The sequence below is a fragment of the Sarcophilus harrisii genome, chromosome 3 (assembly GCF_902635505.1).
Source record: "Sarcophilus harrisii chromosome 3, mSarHar1.11, whole genome shotgun sequence".
Lineage (NCBI taxonomy): Eukaryota > Metazoa > Chordata > Mammalia > Dasyuromorphia > Dasyuridae > Sarcophilus > Sarcophilus harrisii.
Window position 1 is genome coordinate 245,856,910 of NC_045428.1, and position 22,341 is coordinate 245,879,250.

Genomic DNA, 22,341 nt, shown 5'->3' on the forward strand with positions numbered 1-22,341 from the left:
TATCGATTTTCACTCTTAAAAGAATTTTTAGTTCCAAATTTTTTTTCTCCCTCCTTCTCTCCCTTCTTCCCAAGACAGCAGGCAATCTGATATATGTTCCACATGTAAAATCATATTAACATATTTCTCCATTAATCATGTTGTGAAAGAAGAATGAGCACAATGACATCATGAGTCTTTTGGAATTGTCTTGAATCATTGTATTGCTCAGAAGAGCAAAAAGACTATCATAGTTGATCATCATACCATGTTGCTGTTACTGTGTACAATGTTCACCTGGTTTTGCTCACTTCATTTTGCATCAATTCATGTCTTTCCAGGTTTTTCTGAAATCCGCCTGTTCATTATCATAGCACAGTATTCCTTTATATATATTATATTCACTATATTTATTCAGCATCCCTTTTGCCCATCCCCTTGACGCGCATCCCTTTAATTTGGAACGGAGCATTCTCTCCTCCAAGCCAACAGGGGGAGCATCACTTTCTCAATCGGATACTCATTTGCTCTATTGCCTTCCTTTCCGCTTCCCTGGAAGTCGGAGTCTCCGCGAGCCTTGCTGAACTGTGTGACAGTGGGTCTCCCATGTGGACGCCGCGGAGATGAAGTTCAATTACCGGGTAAACTTGGAAGGGCTGGAATTATTGACTCCGGGGTCCGGAATTGTTGGCCCTTTGATGCGGAATTATTGGCCCCGGGGTCAGAAATTATTGGCTCCGGGGTCAGAAATTGTTGGCCCCGGGGTCCAGAATTATTGGCTCCGGGGTCAGAAATTGTTGGCCCCGGGGTCCGGAATTATTGGCTCCGGGGTCAGAAATTAATGGGCCCCGGGTCCGGAATTATTGGCTCCGGGGTCCGAAATTATTGGCTCCGGGGTCAGAAATTAATGGGCCTCGGGTCCGGAATTATTGGCTCCGGGGTCCGGAATTATTGGCTCCGGGGTCAGAAATTAACGGGCCCCGGGTCCGGAATTATTGGCCCCGGGGTCCGGAATTATTGGCCCCGGGGTCAGAAATTATTGGCTCCGGGGTCAGAAATTATTGGCTCCGGGGTCAGAAATTAATGGGCCCCGGGTCCGGAATTATTGGCCCCGGGGTCAGAAATTAATGGCCCCGGTGATCGTAAACAGAGGCCGTGGGATCCGGAATCCGAGGCCGCTGGGTCAGGAATTATTGGCCCCCAGGACCGGAACCCCAGGCCCCCTGGTTGGGAATCCGGGACCGAAATCCGAGACTCCCGGGACTCTGTAGCGTGGCCCCTCACGGCGCGTGGGTCGTGCTGGAGAGCGGCTGGGATCGGGCTGCTGGGGTTTGCGGAGCCCGGAACCGCGGAATTGGAGCCACGGGCTGGCAGGGTCCGAGGCTCGGAGGCTTCTCCCCCACGTCTCGAAGGAGGGGGAGGGCCGGCCTGTGGGAAGCTGAAAGTCCCGGTCCCAGCCTCGCGTTTGGGTCAAATTCTTGTTTTTTTTTTTTTTTTTTTTTTTGGGGGGGGGGATAAGTTTGCAGTTTCTTTTAATTTGGGGAATACTGCTGTGTGTCAAGATGTTTGCGCTAATGGCTTGCAATCTGGACGTTAGGAAATGGGTGGCGGTGCTGGGTCTGCAATAATCAATCAGAAACGGGCTGAGCATCTACTCTGTGTCAGATATTGTGTTAAGTACTGGAAATCCGGAAGATCTGTGTTACAATCCGGCCTCAAATACTTGGTAGCTGTGTGACCCTAAAAAATGGGGATAATAGTGACATCTTTCTGTCAGGGTCGCAGTGAGGATAAAATGAGGTAAAATCTGCAAAGCACAGTATCTAACATAAATGCTAGATACATAGCAGCAGCAGTCATCGTGGTACCTTCTAAACTGGGCCAATCCTTAGAAGATATGACAGTGAGAAACTTCTCTGTGAGCTAGACCAGTGTTTAAAAGGTACCAGGGCTTTTCATTGCTGTTTTCTGGAATACTTAAGATTTCAATTGCCTCTTAGGAGTAACAAGATAATAATCTTGGTTTTAAGGGAAATGTATTTTGTTTCCTTTAGTTTTCAAATTTGCTGGGTACGGTCTATCGCTGTGGGAACTTGAATTTTACTCCTGATGGAAATTCCGTCATCAGCCCAGTGGGAAATAGAGTTACCATCTTTGATCTAAAGAAGTGAGTATGTTGAAAAACCTCTATAACACCTGTTGGCATAGCTGGATTTCAAAGCTATTTTTCTTTCCTTTAATTTTTATTTATTATAGCTTTTTATTGACAAAACATATGCGTGGATAATTTTTCAACATTGACCCTTGCAAAAACTAATGTTCCAGCTTTTCCCCTCCTTCCCTCTACCCTCTCCTCTAGATGGCAGGTAGTCCCATATATGTTAAATATGTTAAAGTATATGTTAAATACAATTTATTTATACATATTTATACAATTATCTTGTTGCCCAAGAAAAATCTGATTTAGAAAGAAGGTAAAAATAACCTGGGAAGAAAAACAAAAATGCAAGCAAACAATAACAGAAAGAGTCTATGTTATGTTGTGGTTCACATTCATTTCCCAGTATTCTTTGGCTGTCTTCCCTTTAATTTGCAGCATAGTTGTGAACTGAGCATATTTCACCTGCGTTTTACACAACACAAATTTAGAGCAGTGTTCAGCAAGTTCGGGGCAGAATTGGCAGTAGAATTCGCATCCCTTTAATTCTTAATTGTATTTTATTTTCCCAAATATATGCAAAAATAGCTGTCAACATTTATCTTTGCAAACTCTTGTGTTCCAATTTTTTCTCCTCCCCCCTTCCTCTTCAAGATAACAAGTAATCCAATATAGGTTAAACTGCACCTCTAATTCTAATCTCTTGACTAAAATTCCATCTTATAAAGTAATTTTGTATTGATCTTGGAATATACAAAGCAGGACATTATATATAATTTTAGGGAAACACATAGGGATGGTAATTTAGACTTGATGATATAGCAAGGAAAGAGGCAACTTAATTAGACTTGACTTTTATTATGGCTAAATGAGAGAAAGTAAGGTTACAGAATAGGTAGTGAATTGGATGAAGCAACATGGTATTGTTACATGCAACTGGGACCAAGTTACAACTTTATTGTAATAGGGAATAGAGATTAAAATTAAAGAAATTCAGGATCCCCTTTTGTGGTCAGAAGCACGTTGCAGAGGGAGTTGATAGCTGGATTCTTGTCCAAATTCTGTTACTGTGGAAGTCACTAGTTTTTCTTTCTTCCCTTTCCTTTCCTTTCCTTTTTCCTTTTTCCTTTTTCCTTTTTTTTCCTTTTTCCTTTCCTTTTTCCTTTCCTTTTTCCTTTCCTTTTTCCCTTCCTTTTTCCCTTCCTTTTTCCCTTCCTTTTTCCCTTCCTTTTTCCTTTCCTTCTTTCTTTTCTTTCTTTCTTTCCCAACTTTAAATATAGTTGAATTCTCATTCAAAGACATTTCCCTCTCTTAATTTATTAACTGGAATTCATTTTTTGGTATGACTGATGTCTCATTTTTCTTCCAAGTTGTTCTGTACTTAATTTTCTATTCCATAAAGGAAAGAAAATAAATAAAATGATATCTAAAGTTAACATTCTATAAACTTGATCTTTATGATTGCTTTATCCAGGGTTTCTTAAACTTTTTCCACTCCTGACCCTTTTTCACCCAAGAAATTTTACATGACCCTGGGTATATAGGAATTTAAAATAGGTATACAAATCAAACATTTACTGATTATAAATTGTAAAGAAATTTATTTTTAAACAGTTCTTTGGTATTCATATAATTTTACATTTATTAAAGATGAAAGAAGATTTGCTTTATTTTTACATAAAAAATTAAATCTTGGGGGGAAATTTGATACCTTTTCTACTGTCAAATTTTTCATGATCTCCCACTTCCTCCCACATTCAATTTTGTGACCCCATGTGGGGTCATAACCCACAGTTTAAGAATCTTTGCTCTCCTATATGTCTTGTTAAGTAGTGCCCTCTAATACTTCAGGATCAAATCCAGACCCTTCCATTTGGCATTTAATGTCTTTCACAATTTAGTTTCATGCTAATTTTATAGCCTTGTTGTACATTGTTCCATTTTACAAACTTTTCAGACTAACCAAATTGGCCTTCTTGCAGTTCCTCATCAACAACAACCCATTTTCTATCTTAGCCTTTGTATAGGCTCCCATGCATTTCCTTTCCCACCTCTTATATTCCCTGTGTTCTTTACAAACTCTTTTCAAGTATCACTTAATTCCTTAAACCCTTTTCTTGGTCCTTTCTGCAGAATGACCCATGTATACGTTTTGTTTGTATGTACATTGTGTTGTCTTTCTCCAGAGAATGTAAAGTCCTTGAGAACAGGAACTGTTGTCTTTTTGTTTGATGTCTCTAGTACCTACCATGGTGCCTGGTAGATGCAAGTTACTCAAGAATTGTTTGTTGATTGATTTGATTGACATGGTTAGGCTTTCAGATCAGATTCTGGATTGGAATCAAAGAAAATAATATTTAATTGATATTTACCTCTATAATGACCTTTAAAGAAAGCTTGTATTCTTTCTCTCCTTTTTTATAGCAACAAGTCTGAAACCCTGCCTTTGGCGACCAAGTATAACATTAAATGTGTGGGACTTTCTCCAGATGGCTGCTTTGCCATCATCATTGATGAAGGTAATCTTTTAGTATATGTTTCAGTTTCTTAAAACAGTGAAAGTTAATGTTGGTAAATCCAGTCTTAGGATGAAGCTTTTATACTCCACATTTGTCCTTTGTGGTAATTTGACACTTAGTTGAAATATGTAAATAAAGTCCTTCTATAATAAATATTATAATTATATACATATTAGTTTACAAAATACTTCATAGCAAATCTATAGGGCAAATTATTATACCCATGTTACAACTGAGAAAACTGGGGTTCAGAAAGATGAAAAATCCTTTTCTAGGGTCACACTGCTAGGAGTGGCTTAGCTTTTACTATTGTACCATGGTGCCACATTACAGGGAAGTATTCTGTATCTCAGTTATTATCTTTTTCACACAATGGGTATCCCATTTAAATAGTGCTTTGGGCTTCAGTATCTAGTGGATGTCATAAAGAAGAATGGTATGTCATTGACACCTTCCTTGATCTATTACCACATGGAGCACTATCCTTTGATAAAATTAGCTATATCCTTTTATTTGAAAGGAGTTGAGGGAAAAAGTTAATTTTTGAAGTCTTCTATTTTTTGGGGCGGGGCATATGATTCTGTTGATATAAATTAAACATAAAACTTTCTTTACTAGTATAAATTGGCACATGTGCAAATTAGTTTCTTTGAAACTTACCTGGGGGCACTGAGAAATTATTTGACTTCTTTGGGATGTATATCTTTAGTCAGGAAGACCTAAATTCAAATCCTTCCCCAGACATTTCTAGTCATATGACCCTGGGCAAAACACTTTGCTTGCCTCAGTTTCCTCATAAAATGGCGATAAAAATAACACTTATCTCCAAGGGTATTAAATGAGATATTTATGAAATGCTTTGAAACCTTAAAGTGCTATAAATGCTTGTATCATATCATCAAAATCAACATCATTATTTGAAGAAAGGTTTATAATGTGAAGAAGGGATCAGATTGTTCTTTATTAATAGAAGATGTAATTGGATGAATAGATATAAGTTAGACAGGGGGTAAATTTAGGTTTGATTTTTAAGAAAAACTTTCTAAAAATTAGAGTTGCCTCAAAGTGGAATGTGCTGCTTCAAGAGGTGGGGGGGGAGGGGGCAGGGGGAGCGGTCCTTAGAGATCTTTAAAGATGGTTGAACCATTTGTCTGGTATGTTATAGTGGGGATTAATTTTGTGTGTGGATTGGATATGACTATGGAGTTCTTTTCCACTCTTTAGATTTCTGTGATTCTCTTTTTCCATATTCTGTCTGTCATCTAGTCTTTGTTTTAATTTCAGAAGGAGCAGCCTTGCTTGTCAGTTTGGTTTGCAAATCTGTGCTGCATCATTTCCACTTCAATGGCTCTGTTCACTGTGTCTCCTTTTCTCCAGATGGCAGGTAAGGAGATGCTAGATTTTTTGGAACGAGGAAGAAAGATATGTTCTTTGTTATTCTTTGGATATTTAAAAATTATTATATTCTTTTTAAAAGAAATCATTATTTTAAACATTCATTAAAAATTTTTTTTGAGTTTCAAATACTTTACATCTCCAAGTAATGAGATCATTTATACATGTGAAAACATTCAAAACTTGTTTCCATATTAACCATTTGCAAAAGAAAAAAAGGCAAGAAAAAATTATATTTCAATTTGCCCTCAGAGTTCATTAATTCTCTTTCTGGAGAGGAAAAGCATTTTTTCATCATGTGTTCTTTGAAATTGTCTTGGATAATTGTATTGGTCAGATTAGCTAAGTCTTTCGCAGTTGATCATTGTTACAATATTGCTGTTAATATGTATGATATTTTCCTAGTTCTGCTCATTTCACTTTGCTTCACTTTGTATAAGTCTTCTCAGGTTTTTCTGAAACCATCCTTGTCATCATTTCTATCACCTCATATATCAGATAGAAGTATTGATCAGGGTTATTAATCCTTTATGGTGTTTCAGTCAGTAAACATATTGTGGTCCTTGTTCTATTCAATTCATTCTGCATTCATTCATACAAATTTTAAGTTACTCTTTTTTCTCAGGTTTGGTTCAATAATAGTGCATTATATTCCTATACTATTAATTTTTTAGCCCAATTGAAAAGCAAGTGCTTTGAATACAATTCTTTGCTATGACAAAAAGTGCTTACATAAATATTTTTGTACATATGGTCCTTTTATCAGCTTTCAATTTTTGTAATATATATGTCTTATAGTAGTAACTTTGGGTCACACTTCAGTGACTTTTTTGGCACAACTCCAATTTCCATAATGTCTCCTTTTTACAACACTGGAGTTTTCTTGACTCCTTTTTAGGAAATGATTAGTGAATCCTTTCTATCTTCTAGCTGTAAAAGATATGGGCAGTTTCATTTAGGCTTCTTTAAAATATGATGTCTGGGTTTTATTTTTATTATGATTATCAGGGAGTCCAAAGATCTTTAAATTATCTCTTCAGGCCCTGATTTCCAGGTTAATTGTTATTGTTACCACTTTTCTTGGATCTTTTTTTTCTATTTTTTCAATTTTTTTATTTTGTTCTGCTCTTACTTCTTGTCTCAAGAAGTCTTTGGTTTCTATTATATCTGTTCTAGTTTTCATGGATTCCATTTCTGGAAAGGTTTATTACTAGCTCTCGAATAACGTGTTTATTCTTTCAGTACTTCTGCTCTGGAACTTTTATTTCATTTAAAAAATATCTTGCTTAATTTCTTCTTAGTAACCATGTAGTCCTCCTGGAAAATGCATTTTTTCCTTTGAGTCTCTGCTTATAGTTGCTACAGTTACTTTCCTTTTTGGAATGTTTAGATTTGCAATAGTTTTTTGATGATGATTTTGTTTTAAAGGGGTCAGTTTTCTTTGGTTTATTTTTCTAGCCTTAGTTCCTAAACAGCTTTCCTTGATGTGATTTTTTGGATAAAATAGTACTGTTTGATACTGCCTTGAGAGATCTAGGTTCCTATAATGAATTCCCTCTACTTCTTAGGGGTAGGCACCTGTGGATCTTTGAAATTTAAAGTTCTGAATCTTAAGGACCCTCAGGACTATGTCATGACATAGTAGTAGGGACTTTGGAGCTCTGGGGGGGTGACCTGGTCTGATCTGTGCTGGCTACTGATTGCCACTTCTCTCTGGGACTTTCTCTGTAGAATCCTCTGCTCAGGACAGAGAAGAGCCCTTTTCTGGTTGTATTGGAAAGCTATATGTCTTATGCTTGCTCTGAAGCTGCTTTTTTTAGTGGTCCCTTTACCTGTTGCCCTTGGACTGATGATTGACTTTTGGTGTAGTTCTGGGGTTGAAAAAGTCACTGTAATGTCCTGTTAGACTTCTTGATCATTTTTTGGTCTGATTTGAATTTCAGGTGTTTATTATAATAGGTGACGGGGAGTTGTAAGACTGCTTTATAGACTGCTTCCAGGTAAATTTTGTTGCTAGAAGTCCTCAGCCCATATTTTTAATACGTTAACACAATTTAATACATTAACAACATCACTATGTGATATGTAAGTGAGACCTGAATACCACTGCTTCAGAAGAATTAAAAATGAGCATCCTGTAAGGCAGTGGAAAGGTATGTAATGGATGTGAGCCATTTACAATGTGTGACCAGTGAAGAACTCCAAAGAGCATGAATAAAGGATGTCACTAAGAATTGTATGACAGAAGGAGAAGATTGGCTATTCACATGGTTAGAGGGAGAGGCAATGTGACTGAATGCTCCATGGAGGCCTTCAAGAGTTTAGTAAAAATTGAGGAAGCTCTCCATTATGTTGGAGGGACTTCCTGAGATGAACTTTTGAGAGGATATAGACAAGAATCTGACTGGAGGTGCAAAAAATGGATTAGTTATGATCTGCATTCTTGGAAGGAACTCTTAAACTGATGATCAAAATATCAATTGCTAAAAAGGATCTATCATCCCTGTCCTTTGGTCAAGAACGCTTTCTTTATCCTTAGTTCTAAAAGATATCTTCTTCTCTGTTTGTAGTTTGATTGTGATATGATCTTTAATATGGAGGTCATGTGAGTCTTTGGAATTTATTGTAGAATATGGTATGAGCTGTTGGTCTAAAATTAATTTCTGAATGACTAATTTTCTGGTTTTCTTAGTGTCTCTCCTCCTACTCCTCTCCCCCCATTCTCAATTTTGGGTTCTTACCCCAGGAGCTGAGTGTTTGGGTTTATGTAATACTATGTCTTATTTTTATTTGCTTCTATAGTGTGCTGATCTGTTCCACTGATGAACTTTTTATTATTTTAACCAATTTTCAATGACTTTGGTAATTCTTTTTCTCCTGTTTAGTATAGTTTTACCTTTGGTGTTGGTAGGTCTACTATCTAGAGAAGTATTCATCAATAATAACTTAGAAGGTCAAGTTGCTTAACATGTTAGAAGAATTAAGGATGTCCTATCCAGTAATGTCTGTGGAGTCAAGAAAACAGGGATTGAGGCAGATGATCTAACTTTAAAGCACCTTTCAGAGGGTTTTGTGTGCTGATTTTATATAGTACACTCAGGTATTTCAGGAATTGATCAAATAGTTTGAATTATCATTTTTTTCTGCTTTATTTCATATCTTTAAATTGTATCATTGTCAGTCAGCACTGGATTATAGACAGAATTGGGGAATGGTTGATAACAAGTTATTTGTGTTCTTAGTTATGACTAACATGTTTATTTATTTATTTTGCTTCTGCCTTTTTTTAAAAATAGCTTTTTATTGACAAAACATATGCATGGATAATTTTTCAACACTGACCCTTGCAAAAACTTCTATTCCAATTTTTCCCCTCCTTCCCTCCACCCCCTCCCCTAGATGGCACATAGTCTTATACGTAACATGCTTATTTAAAAAAAATATTTTTTTATTAAAGCTTTTTATTTTCAAAACATATGCATAGATAATTTTCTTTTTCTTTCTTTCTTTCTTTTTGACTGAAGCAATTGGGGTTAAGTGACTTGCTCAGTGTCACATAGCCAGTGTTTGAGTCAGACTCCTGGCTTCAGGGCTGGTGCTCCATCCATTGCGCCACCTAGTTGCCCCCATAATTTTCAACATTCATCCTTGCAAAACCTTGTATTCTAAAATTTTCCCCTCCCTTTCCCTCACATCCTCCCCTAGATGTCAAGTAATTCAAATATGTAACGCTTATTTTGATAAGCGTTTGAAGTCATTGGGTAAAATTTTTGAGTTATCTATTCTAACCCTCTCAACAGTAGCAGTAACTTTGAGGTTTTTGTTTTAAACTTGCTGAATCACTTTTTTGCTGTTCATTTGGCAGGAGATTTGTGGTGGCAAAAGACAACCTTGCCCAAATGTATTATGCTCCTGGAAAGAAGCGAGAATTTAATGCTTTTGTCTTGGACAAAACTTATTTTGGGCCATATGATGAAACTACATTCGTTGATTGGACTGATGATTCTAAGTAAGTATTTTTGTGTATTGTTTTTTGGTGATGCATTTGATAGAGACCTTGTGTTGGGTGAAGAAAGATGGAAGATTAGGATATATTATTTAGCACTCCATTTGTTGCTTTATAAGTCTTATTTTGATGGCAAATGTCCTAGCAAGTAAACTGTAATAATCTGGATCTAATTAAATTAATTAGCACATGTAGGTTACAGCAATATTTTTTCTTGAAAAAAATTTTTTTTGCATTAGGTAAGGAAAAAACTAATCTCTTGTGGTTATAGATATAATTTAAACCTGAATCTTTTTCTTTGCATTTTACACGTGGTACTATGCAGTTTGACCAACAGGAATGGTTCCTGAAATGTTTAGATAAGTTTTGTAATTTAAATGTTGCCCAAGTGTCATAAAGTTGCTTTCAAAATATTGATACTATAAATAACATTTCACAAGAACATAGATTAAAAAATTGGAAAAGACCTGTTTATTTTACTCATGAAGAAGCTGAGGTGCTGAAAGCTGTTATGATTTGCCTAGTGTTACACAGATACTGTTCAAGTTCAGATCATGTCATAGAGGTGTGAGCATTTTTCAGTGAGGTGTGTTGTACAGCATACAGAATGAGGCATGCAGATTTTTTTTTTTAAATAACTTTTTATTGACAGAACATATGTCTAGGTAATTTTTTTCAACATTATCCCTTGCACTCACTTCCGTTCTCACTTTTCCCTTCCCTCCCTCCATTCCCTCCCCTAGGTGGCAAGCAGTCTTATACATGTTAAATATGTTATAGTATATCCTAGATACAATATATGTGTGCAGAACCGAATGGTTCTCTTGTTTCACAGAGAAAATTGGATTCAGAAAGTAAAAATAACCTGGGAAGAAAAACAAAAAGAGGCATGTAGATCTTAAAACAATACCTGCACCTTCACATATATTTTATTTCTAAATATAGTAATATAATAGTTTTCGGGCAGCAGAGTCTACAGATTTGAGGGAGATGTTCAAATGTAGTTTGTCAACATTAATTCTTGATTTAGTTGGAAGCTGGTTTATGTGATAGTATATTTTCAATATGTTAAAAAGTGACGGGTAGCAAATAGAGTTGTGTTAGTGAACTGGCCTTGGAATCTGAAAGAGTTGAGTTCAAATCTTGTTCCTTACACATTAACTGTGTGACTTTGGTCACTTTTAACTATCTTCCTTATTTTGGTTACTACACCTTTCTTACTACAGCCTAAAATTATCTCAGTTTTTTTTTTCCTGCTTTATACTGACCTTGGAATCTTCTTATACTTACTCAGACTTAAAAAAAAGAAAAAAACCCAACTTATTTATTTGCACCATTACATCACTATTACCTTCTTTTTCTTCCCCTACTCATTCTAGGAAAATTGCTGATAAATTAGAAACAACCCAGAGAAGTGTAGCCATGATGATAAAGAGCCTTATGGTCATGCCATATGAAAGTTTTTTGTGATACAGAGAAGACAAGACTTAGGGGAAACATGACAGAGGTCTTCAAATATGATAGTGGGACTAGGGCAGAAATAGGAATAGTAGTTGTCAGTTGCAGATATGTTAATTTAGGATTCATGTAATTTCCTGACTAGTAGAACTCTCTAAAAGTAGAATGGACTTCTTTGGTGAGTTCTCTCTCACTAAAATCTTCAAGCTAGAGTTGGATAATCACTTCTCAGGTAGGTTCTAGAAGAGATGTTCATTCTTATGTGAACATGGTGACTTTTGTGCTCTCTAAATTTCCTTGAGATTTTATTTGTGGTAATGTGGTGATCAAAAGTTTTAGTGGTGGGATCATAAAAGAAGACTATTGAATTGTGTTTTCTTGTGTTTATAGGTGCTTTGTGATTGGAAGCAAGGACATGACAACCTGGGTGTTTGGAGCAGAACGATGGGATAATTTGATCTACTATTCACTAGGAGGTCACAAGGATGCTATTGTTGCCTGTTTCTTTGAAGCTGCAAGTTTGGATGTATGTAGACTAACAAATATTCATTGGAAAAGTTTGATTCAAATCATAGATGCAGATAATGCCTTTGTTAAAGAATTGTGGTCTAGAGTCAAACCAGTTCCAATTGTTCAGTGATGAAGAGAGCCATCTACACCCAGAGCTGTGGGAACTGTGGAGTGTGAACCACAACATAGCATTTTTACTCTTTCTGTTGTTGTTTTCTTGCATTTTGTTTTCTTTCTCAGGTTTTTTTTTCCTTCTTGATCTGATTTTTCTTTTGCAGCAAGATAACTTTATAAATATTCATACACATTACATATTACATATAATATGTATATTATACATAACATGTATATTATATATACATATTACATATACAATTGGATTTAACATATATTTTAACATGTATTGGACCATCTAGGGGAGGGATGGGGGAAGGAGGGGAAAATTTGGAACAGAAGGTTTTTCAAGAGTCAGTATTGAAAAAATTATGTTTGCATTTGTTTTGTAAAATGAAAAGCTTTAATTCAAAAACAAAAAGAAAAGAAAAAATTGTGATCTAGAAAAGCAGGGGAGTAGAAAAAGGTCAAACGACTTTCTAGTCAATATTTCAACTGTTGGGTAGAATATCTCTCATCCTTTTTCGTAATAGCTACCTGCTTTGCTTTATCTCCTTCTCCCTGATAGTTATATGTGCCTATATATACTTATATCTGTTTACATATGTCTTTGTCTTTCTATCTACATCTATCCATTCCTTCATCTCTTAATTTGAAGCGGTAAGAAGGATACTTTTGAATGCATAGATATGAGTAATGGAATCTCAGAATCTTTAACTTCCTGCAAAATCTAGCTCAGTTTCTACTTCCTCTGTGAAGCCTTTTCAGATATTCCAAATTGTTATTACCTGTAATTTTGAAAGGGAGACTGCTTCCATTACTATAGGGGAACCAAGAAGTCTTCAAAAAGTAAATAGAACCTGAGATGGAAGGTGGTAAGGAGTATAGTATAACTCCAGGCATGAAGGATAAATACATGACTGCATGGATCCAAAAAAGAGAATTTCACACATAGGCAAAAGCTAATTTAATCTGGCCTTGACAAAAATCTCAGATAGTTTATTAGATTGTGTTCAAAGAGACCTTGCCAAATCTTTTACTTCTCAGTTATTTTATAGTTTATTTTTGTTTTTTTTGCTGAGGCAATAGGGGTTAAATGACTTGCCTAGGAAGTGTTAAATGTCTGTGTCCAGATTTGAACTCAGTTCCTCCTGACTTCAGGGCTGGTTCTCTCTCCACTGTGCCACCTTCTCAGTTATTTTTAAAAATATTTTATTTTTCTCAGTTACATAAAAACAATTTAAACTTTTTTTTTTTAATTTGAATTCCAAATTCTGACCCTCTCTTCATCCCCTCTCCCTGAAATGGTAAATAGTCTATTTATATAGGCATTTTACAGGAAAATAACACAAAAAAGAAAGAAAATAATGAAAAATAGTATGCTTAGGTCTGCATTTAGATGACATCAGTTCTTTCTCTGGGGGCAGATAGTATTTTTTATTGTGAGTCTTTTTAGATTGTCTTGGATAATTGTTGAGAATAGCTAAGTCATTCACAGTTTTTTTTTGCCCAATACTGCTGTTACTGTGTATAATTCTCCTCATTCTGTTCACTTTACTTTGTATCACTTCATCTAAGTCTTTATGCATCTTTTTGAAATCTGCCTTCTCATCATTTCTTTTAGCATAATAGCATTCCATTACATTCATATGCCACAATTTGTTTAGCCATTCCCCAATTGATGGGCATTCCCTCAATTTCCAATTCTTAGCCACAAAAAGATCTGCTATAAAAATTTTTGTACAAATAGGTTGTTTTCATTTTTTTTTAAAATCTCTTTGGGATGCAGAATTAATAGCAGTATTACTAGTTGGATTAAAGACTTTATAACCCTTTGTGCATAGTTCCATATTGCTCTACAGAATTATTAGATCATTTCACAACTCTGCCAACAGTGCTCAGTTTTACCCCATCCCCTCCAACATTTGTCATTTTTCTATTCTATCATATTATTCAATATGATAGATTGTTTTAATTTGAATTTTTCTAATCAATAGTGATTTAAGGCATTTTTTTCATATCACTACAGATAGCTTTGCTTTCTTTTTCTGAAACTGCCTGTTCATATTCTTTGACCATTTATCATTTAGGGAGTGACTTGAATTCTTTTTCTTTTAAATAATAGTTTTTTATTTTCAAAATACATGCAAAGATAGTTTGATAATTTTCAATATTCATCCTTGTAAAACCTTGTATTCCAAATTTTTTCTTCCTCCCTTTTCCTCACCCCCTCCCTTAGACAGCAAATCATCCAATATAGGTTAAACATGTACAACTCTTCTATACATATTTCTATATTTATCATGCTGCACACACACACACACACACACACACACACACAAAATGAGATCACAAAGGAAGAAAGAATGAGAAAGAAAACAAAAAGTAACTAACAACAACAAAAAAGGTGAAAAAACTATATCGTGCTTCATGATTCACTCTCCACAGACCTCTCTCTGAGAGCAGATGGCTCTCTCCATCACAAATCTATTGGAACTGGCCTGAATCACCTCATTGTTTAAAAGCCATGTCCATTAGAAAATTGATCATCACATAATCTTGTTGCTGTGTACAATGTTCTCTTGGTTCTACTATGATTTGGTATACTAAGATGTTGGTCTGTACCTAGTTTTGGCCATACTGTTTTCTAGTCCTCAATTATTTATTCTGTCCATTCTCCATAATATCTGTTCAAACTTATCTTTTTCTCCTAAAAGGAAATTGTATTTCATTTTATTCTTAGATACTCCCTGTTTTGCAAAGTTTTGTAATTGTAGAGAAATTTTTTTTGCTGAGACAGTTGTTGTCAAGTGACTTACCCAAAGTCACACAACTAGGAAGTGTTAAGTGTGTGAGGCCAGACATTTAGAGTGGTGCTCTATCCACTACACCAATTAGCTGCCCTGTGTGGAGAGAATGTTAATGTCAGATTCCTAATTTATGAAAGCAATGTGAGAAAGAGACAAAAAGGTGGAAAATAGTTTCTCGGGGCAAATACTTCTATATTTTGTTATTTAGTTTCTAAAGTTACTATGATATAAACAGCATTGTCAAAAATTTTGTTGATGAAATTGTTTTCAAGACATTGTTTTCCCTGGCCATTCTATTTACCAAGGAAAGGTTTTGTTGTGTCAATTGATTAGGTTCTCTTTTTACTATTTCTTTAAAAAAACAAAAAAACAAAACAACATTACATATTGAAAGCAATACACTTAATAATAAGACACTTAATTTTTGATAAATTGAATTGATTTTTTATTATAATTACTTTCTTTCTTTGTGTATTCCATGGAGGAAGCAAGCAGCTAGCGGGAAGGCATTATCTTTTTGCTAATCTGTATGCTTTGGTCTGACAGCTGTACACTTTGAGCCAAGATGGGGCGCTCTGTGTCTGGCAATGTGATACTGAGCTAGATGACCTGAAGTTGAAGGCTCCTAAAGGTTGGCAGGCAGATGTGCTACAGAAGGATAAGGAGGAGGAGGACAATGACGATGATGAAGACATTGAAAAAGAGAACAATACTATTCATGGAAAAACCATTCCAGATGATGAGAAAAAAAATGATAAAGTGAGATACTCACTTGTGGCAAAGTAGGTGATCTTCTTTCTTCCATGTTCTTATTTAAAGAATTAAATTCCATAATTATATTTCAAGCAGATGTTAAATACTTTGGTATATGAGGCACCTCTTGTGAGGGTTGCCTTCTAATGGTTTTCATATTCTGAGACCAGGATGGAGTAACTTATATCTCAGTTCTTTTTACATATGGTGACTTCAGTACAACATTAAGCCTCTGTCCTTCCCTTCCATTGTCCCATATGGAACTTCCATTCTATTCCTAATAAAATGTTTTTCACTTTTGTTTTCTTTCTTTTAGAAAAAGAATAACTTTTTATTTTTCAAAATACATGCATAGTTTTCAATATTCTTCCTTGCAAAATCTTGTATTCCAAATTTTTCTTTCACCTTTTACACCCTCCCCCTCTCCTAGACAGTAAGTAATCCAGTATAGCTGAAACATGTATAATTTTTGTAAACATTTACACATTTGTCATGCTGTACAAGAAAAATCAGATCAAAAGGCAAAAAAAAAAAAGTGATAAAGAAAAAAACAACAAAAAAGGTGAAAATACTCTCTCTGGATTCAGATAGCTTTCTCTATCACAAGTTTATTAGAATTGCCCTGAATCACCTCATTGTCGGAAAGAGCTGAGTCCATCACAGTTGATCATTGTATAATCTTGCTGTTGCTGTGTACAAAATTCTCTTGATTCTACTCACTTCACTTAGCATCAGTTCATGTAAGTCTCTCCTTTCTGAAATCATTCTGCCAATTATTTCTTATAGAACAATAATATCTTATTACATTCATATACCATAACTTTATTTAGCCATTCCCAAACTGATGGGCGTCCCCTTAGTTTCCAGTTCCTTACTATTAAAAAAAGACAATTTACTTATGTTTTCTTGCAATAATGGAAACTTCACTTCTCCCAGAAGTCATGGTGTCCTGGCATTAGAAATGCTTTTTCTTGTGTTTCTGGCATTTGTCTGGGAAGATTAGTTTTAAGTTGATGTCACATGTTGAACCTGAGCTATAACGTAGTGGTGGTGCTAATGAGAGATATAATGAACATTGTAATAGGATGTCAGATTCATTTGAAATCTCATTAGTACGGCACTTAAAATATGAACAGTATAGAAGAAAATAACAAATGAGGGTAGTTTGGCCTGGTCATAAGAATTGTTTTCATCTTCTGTTAAATTGAACTGTTTTATTGGGTTCTATCCATTAAAAAATTACTTCTATTTGAAATGCCCAAATAATTGAGGCAATTATATTGGGGATTTTTATATGTGTTCATGGCCACTTGATATTTTTCCTAACTAAACCATGGTTTTTTTTTTACCTTCACATTTATTTAGATACTTTTTCAACAAAGAGGGAGATTTTAATAATCTTACATCTGCTGCATATCACAAGAAAATTCATCTTCTAGTTACTGGCTTTGCTTCTGGAATCTTTCATCTGCATGAACTACCTGAGTTCAATCTGATCCACTCCCTCAGGTGAGTTCATTTGCTGTCTGTGGTGGTATATATTGGCAAGTCTACTATAGTGACGATCTTCATTATTGGTAAAGTCAAAGAACTTTGGGTACTCAGTCCAAAGAAAGAGTTCTGGTATTGGTGTTTTTCCTTTTTCTCTGTGACAGAATTTCTTTAGTAAGGAATACATCTCTAATGAAACTATTAGGGAATAAAGCCAGCTTGTTTAGTCCATGAAATGAAAAAAAAAAATGAAATCCATATACATGTGAGCATGTTTGTGTGTGTGTGTGGGTGTATGTATGTATATGTGTGTGTGTGTGTGTGTGTATATATATATATATATATATATATACAAATTTTTCATTTTATAGCAAAATCCAAAGAGGATTAAGATTTCAAAGCTTGCACATTGTTAGGTTGCGTAACTTTTTTTTTTTTTTTTTTTTAATCAAAATGTCCCATGTTAGAGCATCTATTTTATACAGTGAAAGTGGTATAGGTGGTCTTTGACTTAGAAGTTTGATGAGAAATATTTATTGGTAAATTTACTCACTGTCTTTCAGTGAGTTAAAATTTTTTCCCCTTAAATCTTTTTTAGTAAATTTTTGTTGGTGGGAGACGGTTCTGAAGCAAATTGCAATATGGCAACTCATTCATTTTGCTTTTGAATGCTCATTGAATCATTGCTGAATTTAATAATATGGGGGTAGCAAAATTCTCATCATTATCATTAGTTTAACTAGTATTTATTTAGCACTTTAAGGTTTGCATAGTGCTTTATAATATCATTTTATCCTAACACAACCCCTGGGAAGAAAGTGCTCTTGTTATCCCCATTTTTTTTTTTTTTTTAATTTAATAGCTTTTTATTTACAGGTTATATGTATGGGTAACTTTACAGCATTAACAATTGCCAGACCTCTTGTTCCAATTTTTCACCTCTTACCCCCCCCCCCATCCCCTCCCCCAGATGGCAGGATGACCAGTAGATGTTAAATATATTAATATATAAATTAGATACACAATAAGTATACATGACCAAACTGTTATTTTGCTGTACAAAAAGAATCGGACTCTGAAATATTGTACAATTAGCTTGTGAAGGAAATCAAAAATGCAGGTGGGCATGAATATAGGGATTGTATCCCCATTTTTAAATGAGAAAACTGAGAAAGGAACTGGTAAAGTGACTTGCTTATCCAGTGTCTTACAGCTGGGTAAGTATCTGAGGCTAGATTGGAACTCAGGCTTTGCTTTTTCTAGGTCCAGTGTTCTTTCTATTATACCACTCAAATGCCTTGTAAAGTATACAGTCCATAAAAGTAATTTCAGAAAACTTCAGTTAGCATTATCCTTTGTTCTTTTTTCTCTCTGTTTATCTTGATTTTGGTCTTTCCTTTAGTATTTCAGATCAGAAGATTGCATCTATTTCTATCAACAGCACAGGAGACTGGATCGCCTTTGGATGTCCAGGTGTGTGACTCTCGAGTCAAGCAACACACAGAAAATTCACTTAATTCTTGTCCCCAGCAGACTTGGTCTTAACTGCTGAGGCAGCTTCTAGTTAGATGGTCACTGAAGCTAGAGTAGTTTCTTGCGCACCATGAGCCAAATTACAAACCCCTTACTATTAAGGTAATATCCAAGAGGTGCCCGTGACTTCTTTTCCCATCTTTCTTTTGCAACAGGACTTGAAGGGAGTTGTGTCTGACTTTAGATAGGAGGTTTTTTATATGACAGAACATAAATCAGAGTTTTAAGTTTTGTCTTTTTTGTTACTTTTGAGAATTATTTTTTTGTTATCAACTTAACATATCAACACGATTCAGTATACAAAGAAATACAGAAAAAAAAGAGGATCTTATGTGAAACTGAAATTTTTTAATGTACATTTTATAGTTTTTTCATTATATAGTAAATTTTACATGCTAATACATGACCTCCCCCCTTTGTCTGTGTTCACTTCTGACTTTGGCTGTCTTCTGGCTATTTAAAAAAATGTTTCATTGATGTCTTTTCTTTCTTTTCATCACTATCATTACCCACAATTCCTGCATCATTTACATGGTCCTGTCCCTCCCAAACCTCAATCAAAGTTCTTTCTTATGATAGGTACAGTTAAACAAAATAGACATGGGCCAGTTCTGCCAATGACTGATATCTCATTCAGCACCTCTGCTCCATCACCTCTTTTCAAGAGTTAAGAGGCTTGCTTCCTAACATCAATCTTGTGGTATTGTATTGATCAGAATTAGCTCTTTCAGCGTAGTATTTTTTTTTAAAAAATTATTATGGTTATTATATAAATTGTTTTCCTGGTTTTGCCCATCTCTCCATGGGTTCATAAATATTTTCCTTGGTTTCATTGAATATATAATAATCTCTTATATTCCCCCAATTGATGGGCACCTATTTTAACAGTTCTTTGCTACAATTAAAAAATGCTGCTATATTTTTGTACTTACGAGTCCTTTTCTTTTACTTCATTGGGGCATATGCTTATTTGTGGCATGATCAAGTCAAAAACCACAGAAAAATTATGAAATGTTAGTTTAGAAATAAAAATAACCAAATCATGAACTAATCACAACTGCAGAAGACTCATGATGTTTCTCACTTCTTAGGAGAGTGAGACTAGAGTAGTTTAAATGACATACATGTTTTCAAATAGTGAGTGAAATGATTTTTCTTGATTGTACTTACTGATTGCAAAAGAGAGAATCTATTTATATGTTAAAGAAAGAAATAATTATTGGAGATTGGTGGAAGAAAGTAGTAATAGTTGTATTAAATATGAAAGATCTTTGAAACATTTTGAAAATATACAGAAATTAGAAAGGAAGTTCAGGAGAGGAGATAGATAAGCAGGGCAGTTTTGTAACTACCACATTAAATTGTGAGTGTGTGATTACATATATATATATATATATATTAAAAATGAAAGTTTAAAAAAATATGATCATACCATCAGATAAGCAACCATTACAAAAAAGGAAAATGGCAGAAATTGCAAAGACAGGAGAACAGGCCCACAATTTCATCGATGGTGAAGCTGTGAATTAATCTAGCTATTCTGGAAAACATTTTGGAACTAAAAGCTTCCCCCTTTCTATCCTATTTGTAGCCTTTTTTCTTGATTCTCTAAAAGTAATAATATTCTACTACATTCATATTATCATAATTAATTTAGTCATTCCCCAGTTGATGGATGCCTACTTTGTTTTCAGTCATTGAAACAATAAAAAGTATTTCCGTAAATATTTTTGTATGTATGGGACTTTTTTCTCTGTATAAGGATTGTACTTTTGCAATGGTAACCTTGAGTCAAAGGATATATACAACTTTTTGAATCCAAATGGCTTTCCAGAGTGGATGAATTAATCCCAATTCTATCATCTGTGTACTTGTTTTCCCAGAATCTTTCTAACATTTGTCATTTTCCTTTTCTGTCATCTTTGTCAATATGATAGATGAGAGTGGAACCTCAATTTTTATTTTCATTTCTTTCAGAAATTTGCTTCAGAGATTTTTCACCTTTTTCCCCTTTCATTGATTTTCTTTATGCAAAAGCTTTTCAGTTTTATGTACTGAAAACTGCCGTTTTTGCTATATCTTTTTTCCTTCTCTAATTCATGCTTGTGATCTTTCATATATGTTATGTAGCCATTTTGTCATTATTGATGGTACATATTATAAGATTGTTTGTTTAAACTTATGCCTACTTTCTTCCAGACTGCTTTACAGTTTCCCTAAGAATTTTTGTTGAGTAGATGATCATTACTCCATAGTTATGTCTTCATGCTTTTTAGTGGGTACAACAGTTTAGGGGTCAACTAAGTGAAGACTACCCTCTTTTTTTTTATATTATTATTTTTTTTTTATTAATAGCTTTTTATTTACAAGTTATATGCATGGATAATTTTACAGCATTGACAATTGCCAAACCTTTTCTTCCAATTTTTCTCTTCCTTCCCCCCACCCTCTCCCCTAAATGGCAGGATGACCAATACATGTTAAATATGTTAAAGTATAAATTAAATACAAAATAAGTATACATGTCCAAACCATTATTTTGCTGTACAAAAAGAATCGGACTCTGAAATAGTATACAATTATCCTGTGAAGGAAATCAAAAATGCAGGTGGACAAAAATATAGAGATTGGGAATTCTATGTAATGGTTCTTAAGGACTACCCTCTTTTAAAGGAGGAAATTCTACAGTTATCTTTGTGAGGTCATTCTCCATATTTCTAATTGCTCCTAGACCCCACTTACAGCCATAGAATGTTTTCTATGAGAACTTAAAGTAAAGCAGCATCTCAGTAACCCAGAGTATAGCACCTGTCTCCTTTGGAATGCATGTATTGAATAAACATATAGGTCTGGTACATGATAATAGTGCTTGAGTATGTAGGGGATTGGGAATACTTTACTACAGTAGATTCACTCACATACTTATTTTTTCCTAATGTTGTATTGGTCCCCAGGTCTAGGTCAGCTACTGGTGTGGGAATGGCAAAGTGAGTCCTACGTACTGAAGCAGCAAGGTCATTTCAACAGCATGGTGTCTTTGGCCTATTCTCCTGATGGACAGTACATAGTGACTGGTGGTATTGATGGAAAAGTAAGCTGGGGATTTATTATTAACTGTAGTTAAAACAAATATTAACTTGCTTTTATAAGACCCCAGGGTAATGTTTTCTCTGAAAGAAATGTTTCACTTCTTATTATTTAATTCATAGACCCTTAACTAATTTATAGATAACTAATTAACAGATACTCCTTAGGGAGAATATTTGTATAGTCTTCCATCATTTCATGAATCTGAAATCATATAGCTTAGTTTAATTCATACACAGAATTAAGTAACTCCTTATATTTTCTTCCCTCTAAAAAAGAAACAATTTAACAACTTAACTAAGTATTTATATATTTTGAAATTTTTGTTTCTGTTAAAATTCAGTCTTGTTATGTATCAGTGTTTGTTGTGTTTAATTATGTATGATCAGCATCACCATTTAAGACACTACAATACTGGTAAAGTATAGTTTGTGCTTCCAGACTGAACATTATGGAGGGTTTTATTTATGTGAACAAACTCATGCCTATTTTTTTTTTTAAACCTTTTGGCCATTATTTCTCTGTTTT

At 34.7% G+C, this 22,341-nt stretch overlaps 1 protein-coding gene across 1 annotated transcript in view; it reads left to right on the top strand.

Annotated features, from left to right (window-relative positions):
- Nucleotides 1–511: 511 nt before the first annotated feature.
- PWP2 (PWP2 small subunit processome component) overlaps nucleotides 512–22,341 on the top strand; it is a 35,217-nt gene continuing 13,387 nt past the window's right edge. The window contains exons 1-10 of the mRNA XM_031959362.1: nucleotides 512–620; nucleotides 2,034–2,146; nucleotides 4,562–4,656; nucleotides 5,941–6,040; nucleotides 9,917–10,060; nucleotides 11,906–12,041; nucleotides 15,496–15,731; nucleotides 17,068–17,211; nucleotides 18,596–18,666; nucleotides 21,681–21,817. Of these exons, the coding sequence (XP_031815222.1) occupies nucleotides 603–620; nucleotides 2,034–2,146; nucleotides 4,562–4,656; nucleotides 5,941–6,040; nucleotides 9,917–10,060; nucleotides 11,906–12,041; nucleotides 15,496–15,731; nucleotides 17,068–17,211; nucleotides 18,596–18,666; nucleotides 21,681–21,817 (1,194 nt within the window). The 5' untranslated portion in view covers nucleotides 512–602. The remainder of the gene's footprint in view (nucleotides 621–2,033; nucleotides 2,147–4,561; nucleotides 4,657–5,940; nucleotides 6,041–9,916; nucleotides 10,061–11,905; nucleotides 12,042–15,495; nucleotides 15,732–17,067; nucleotides 17,212–18,595; nucleotides 18,667–21,680; nucleotides 21,818–22,341) is intronic.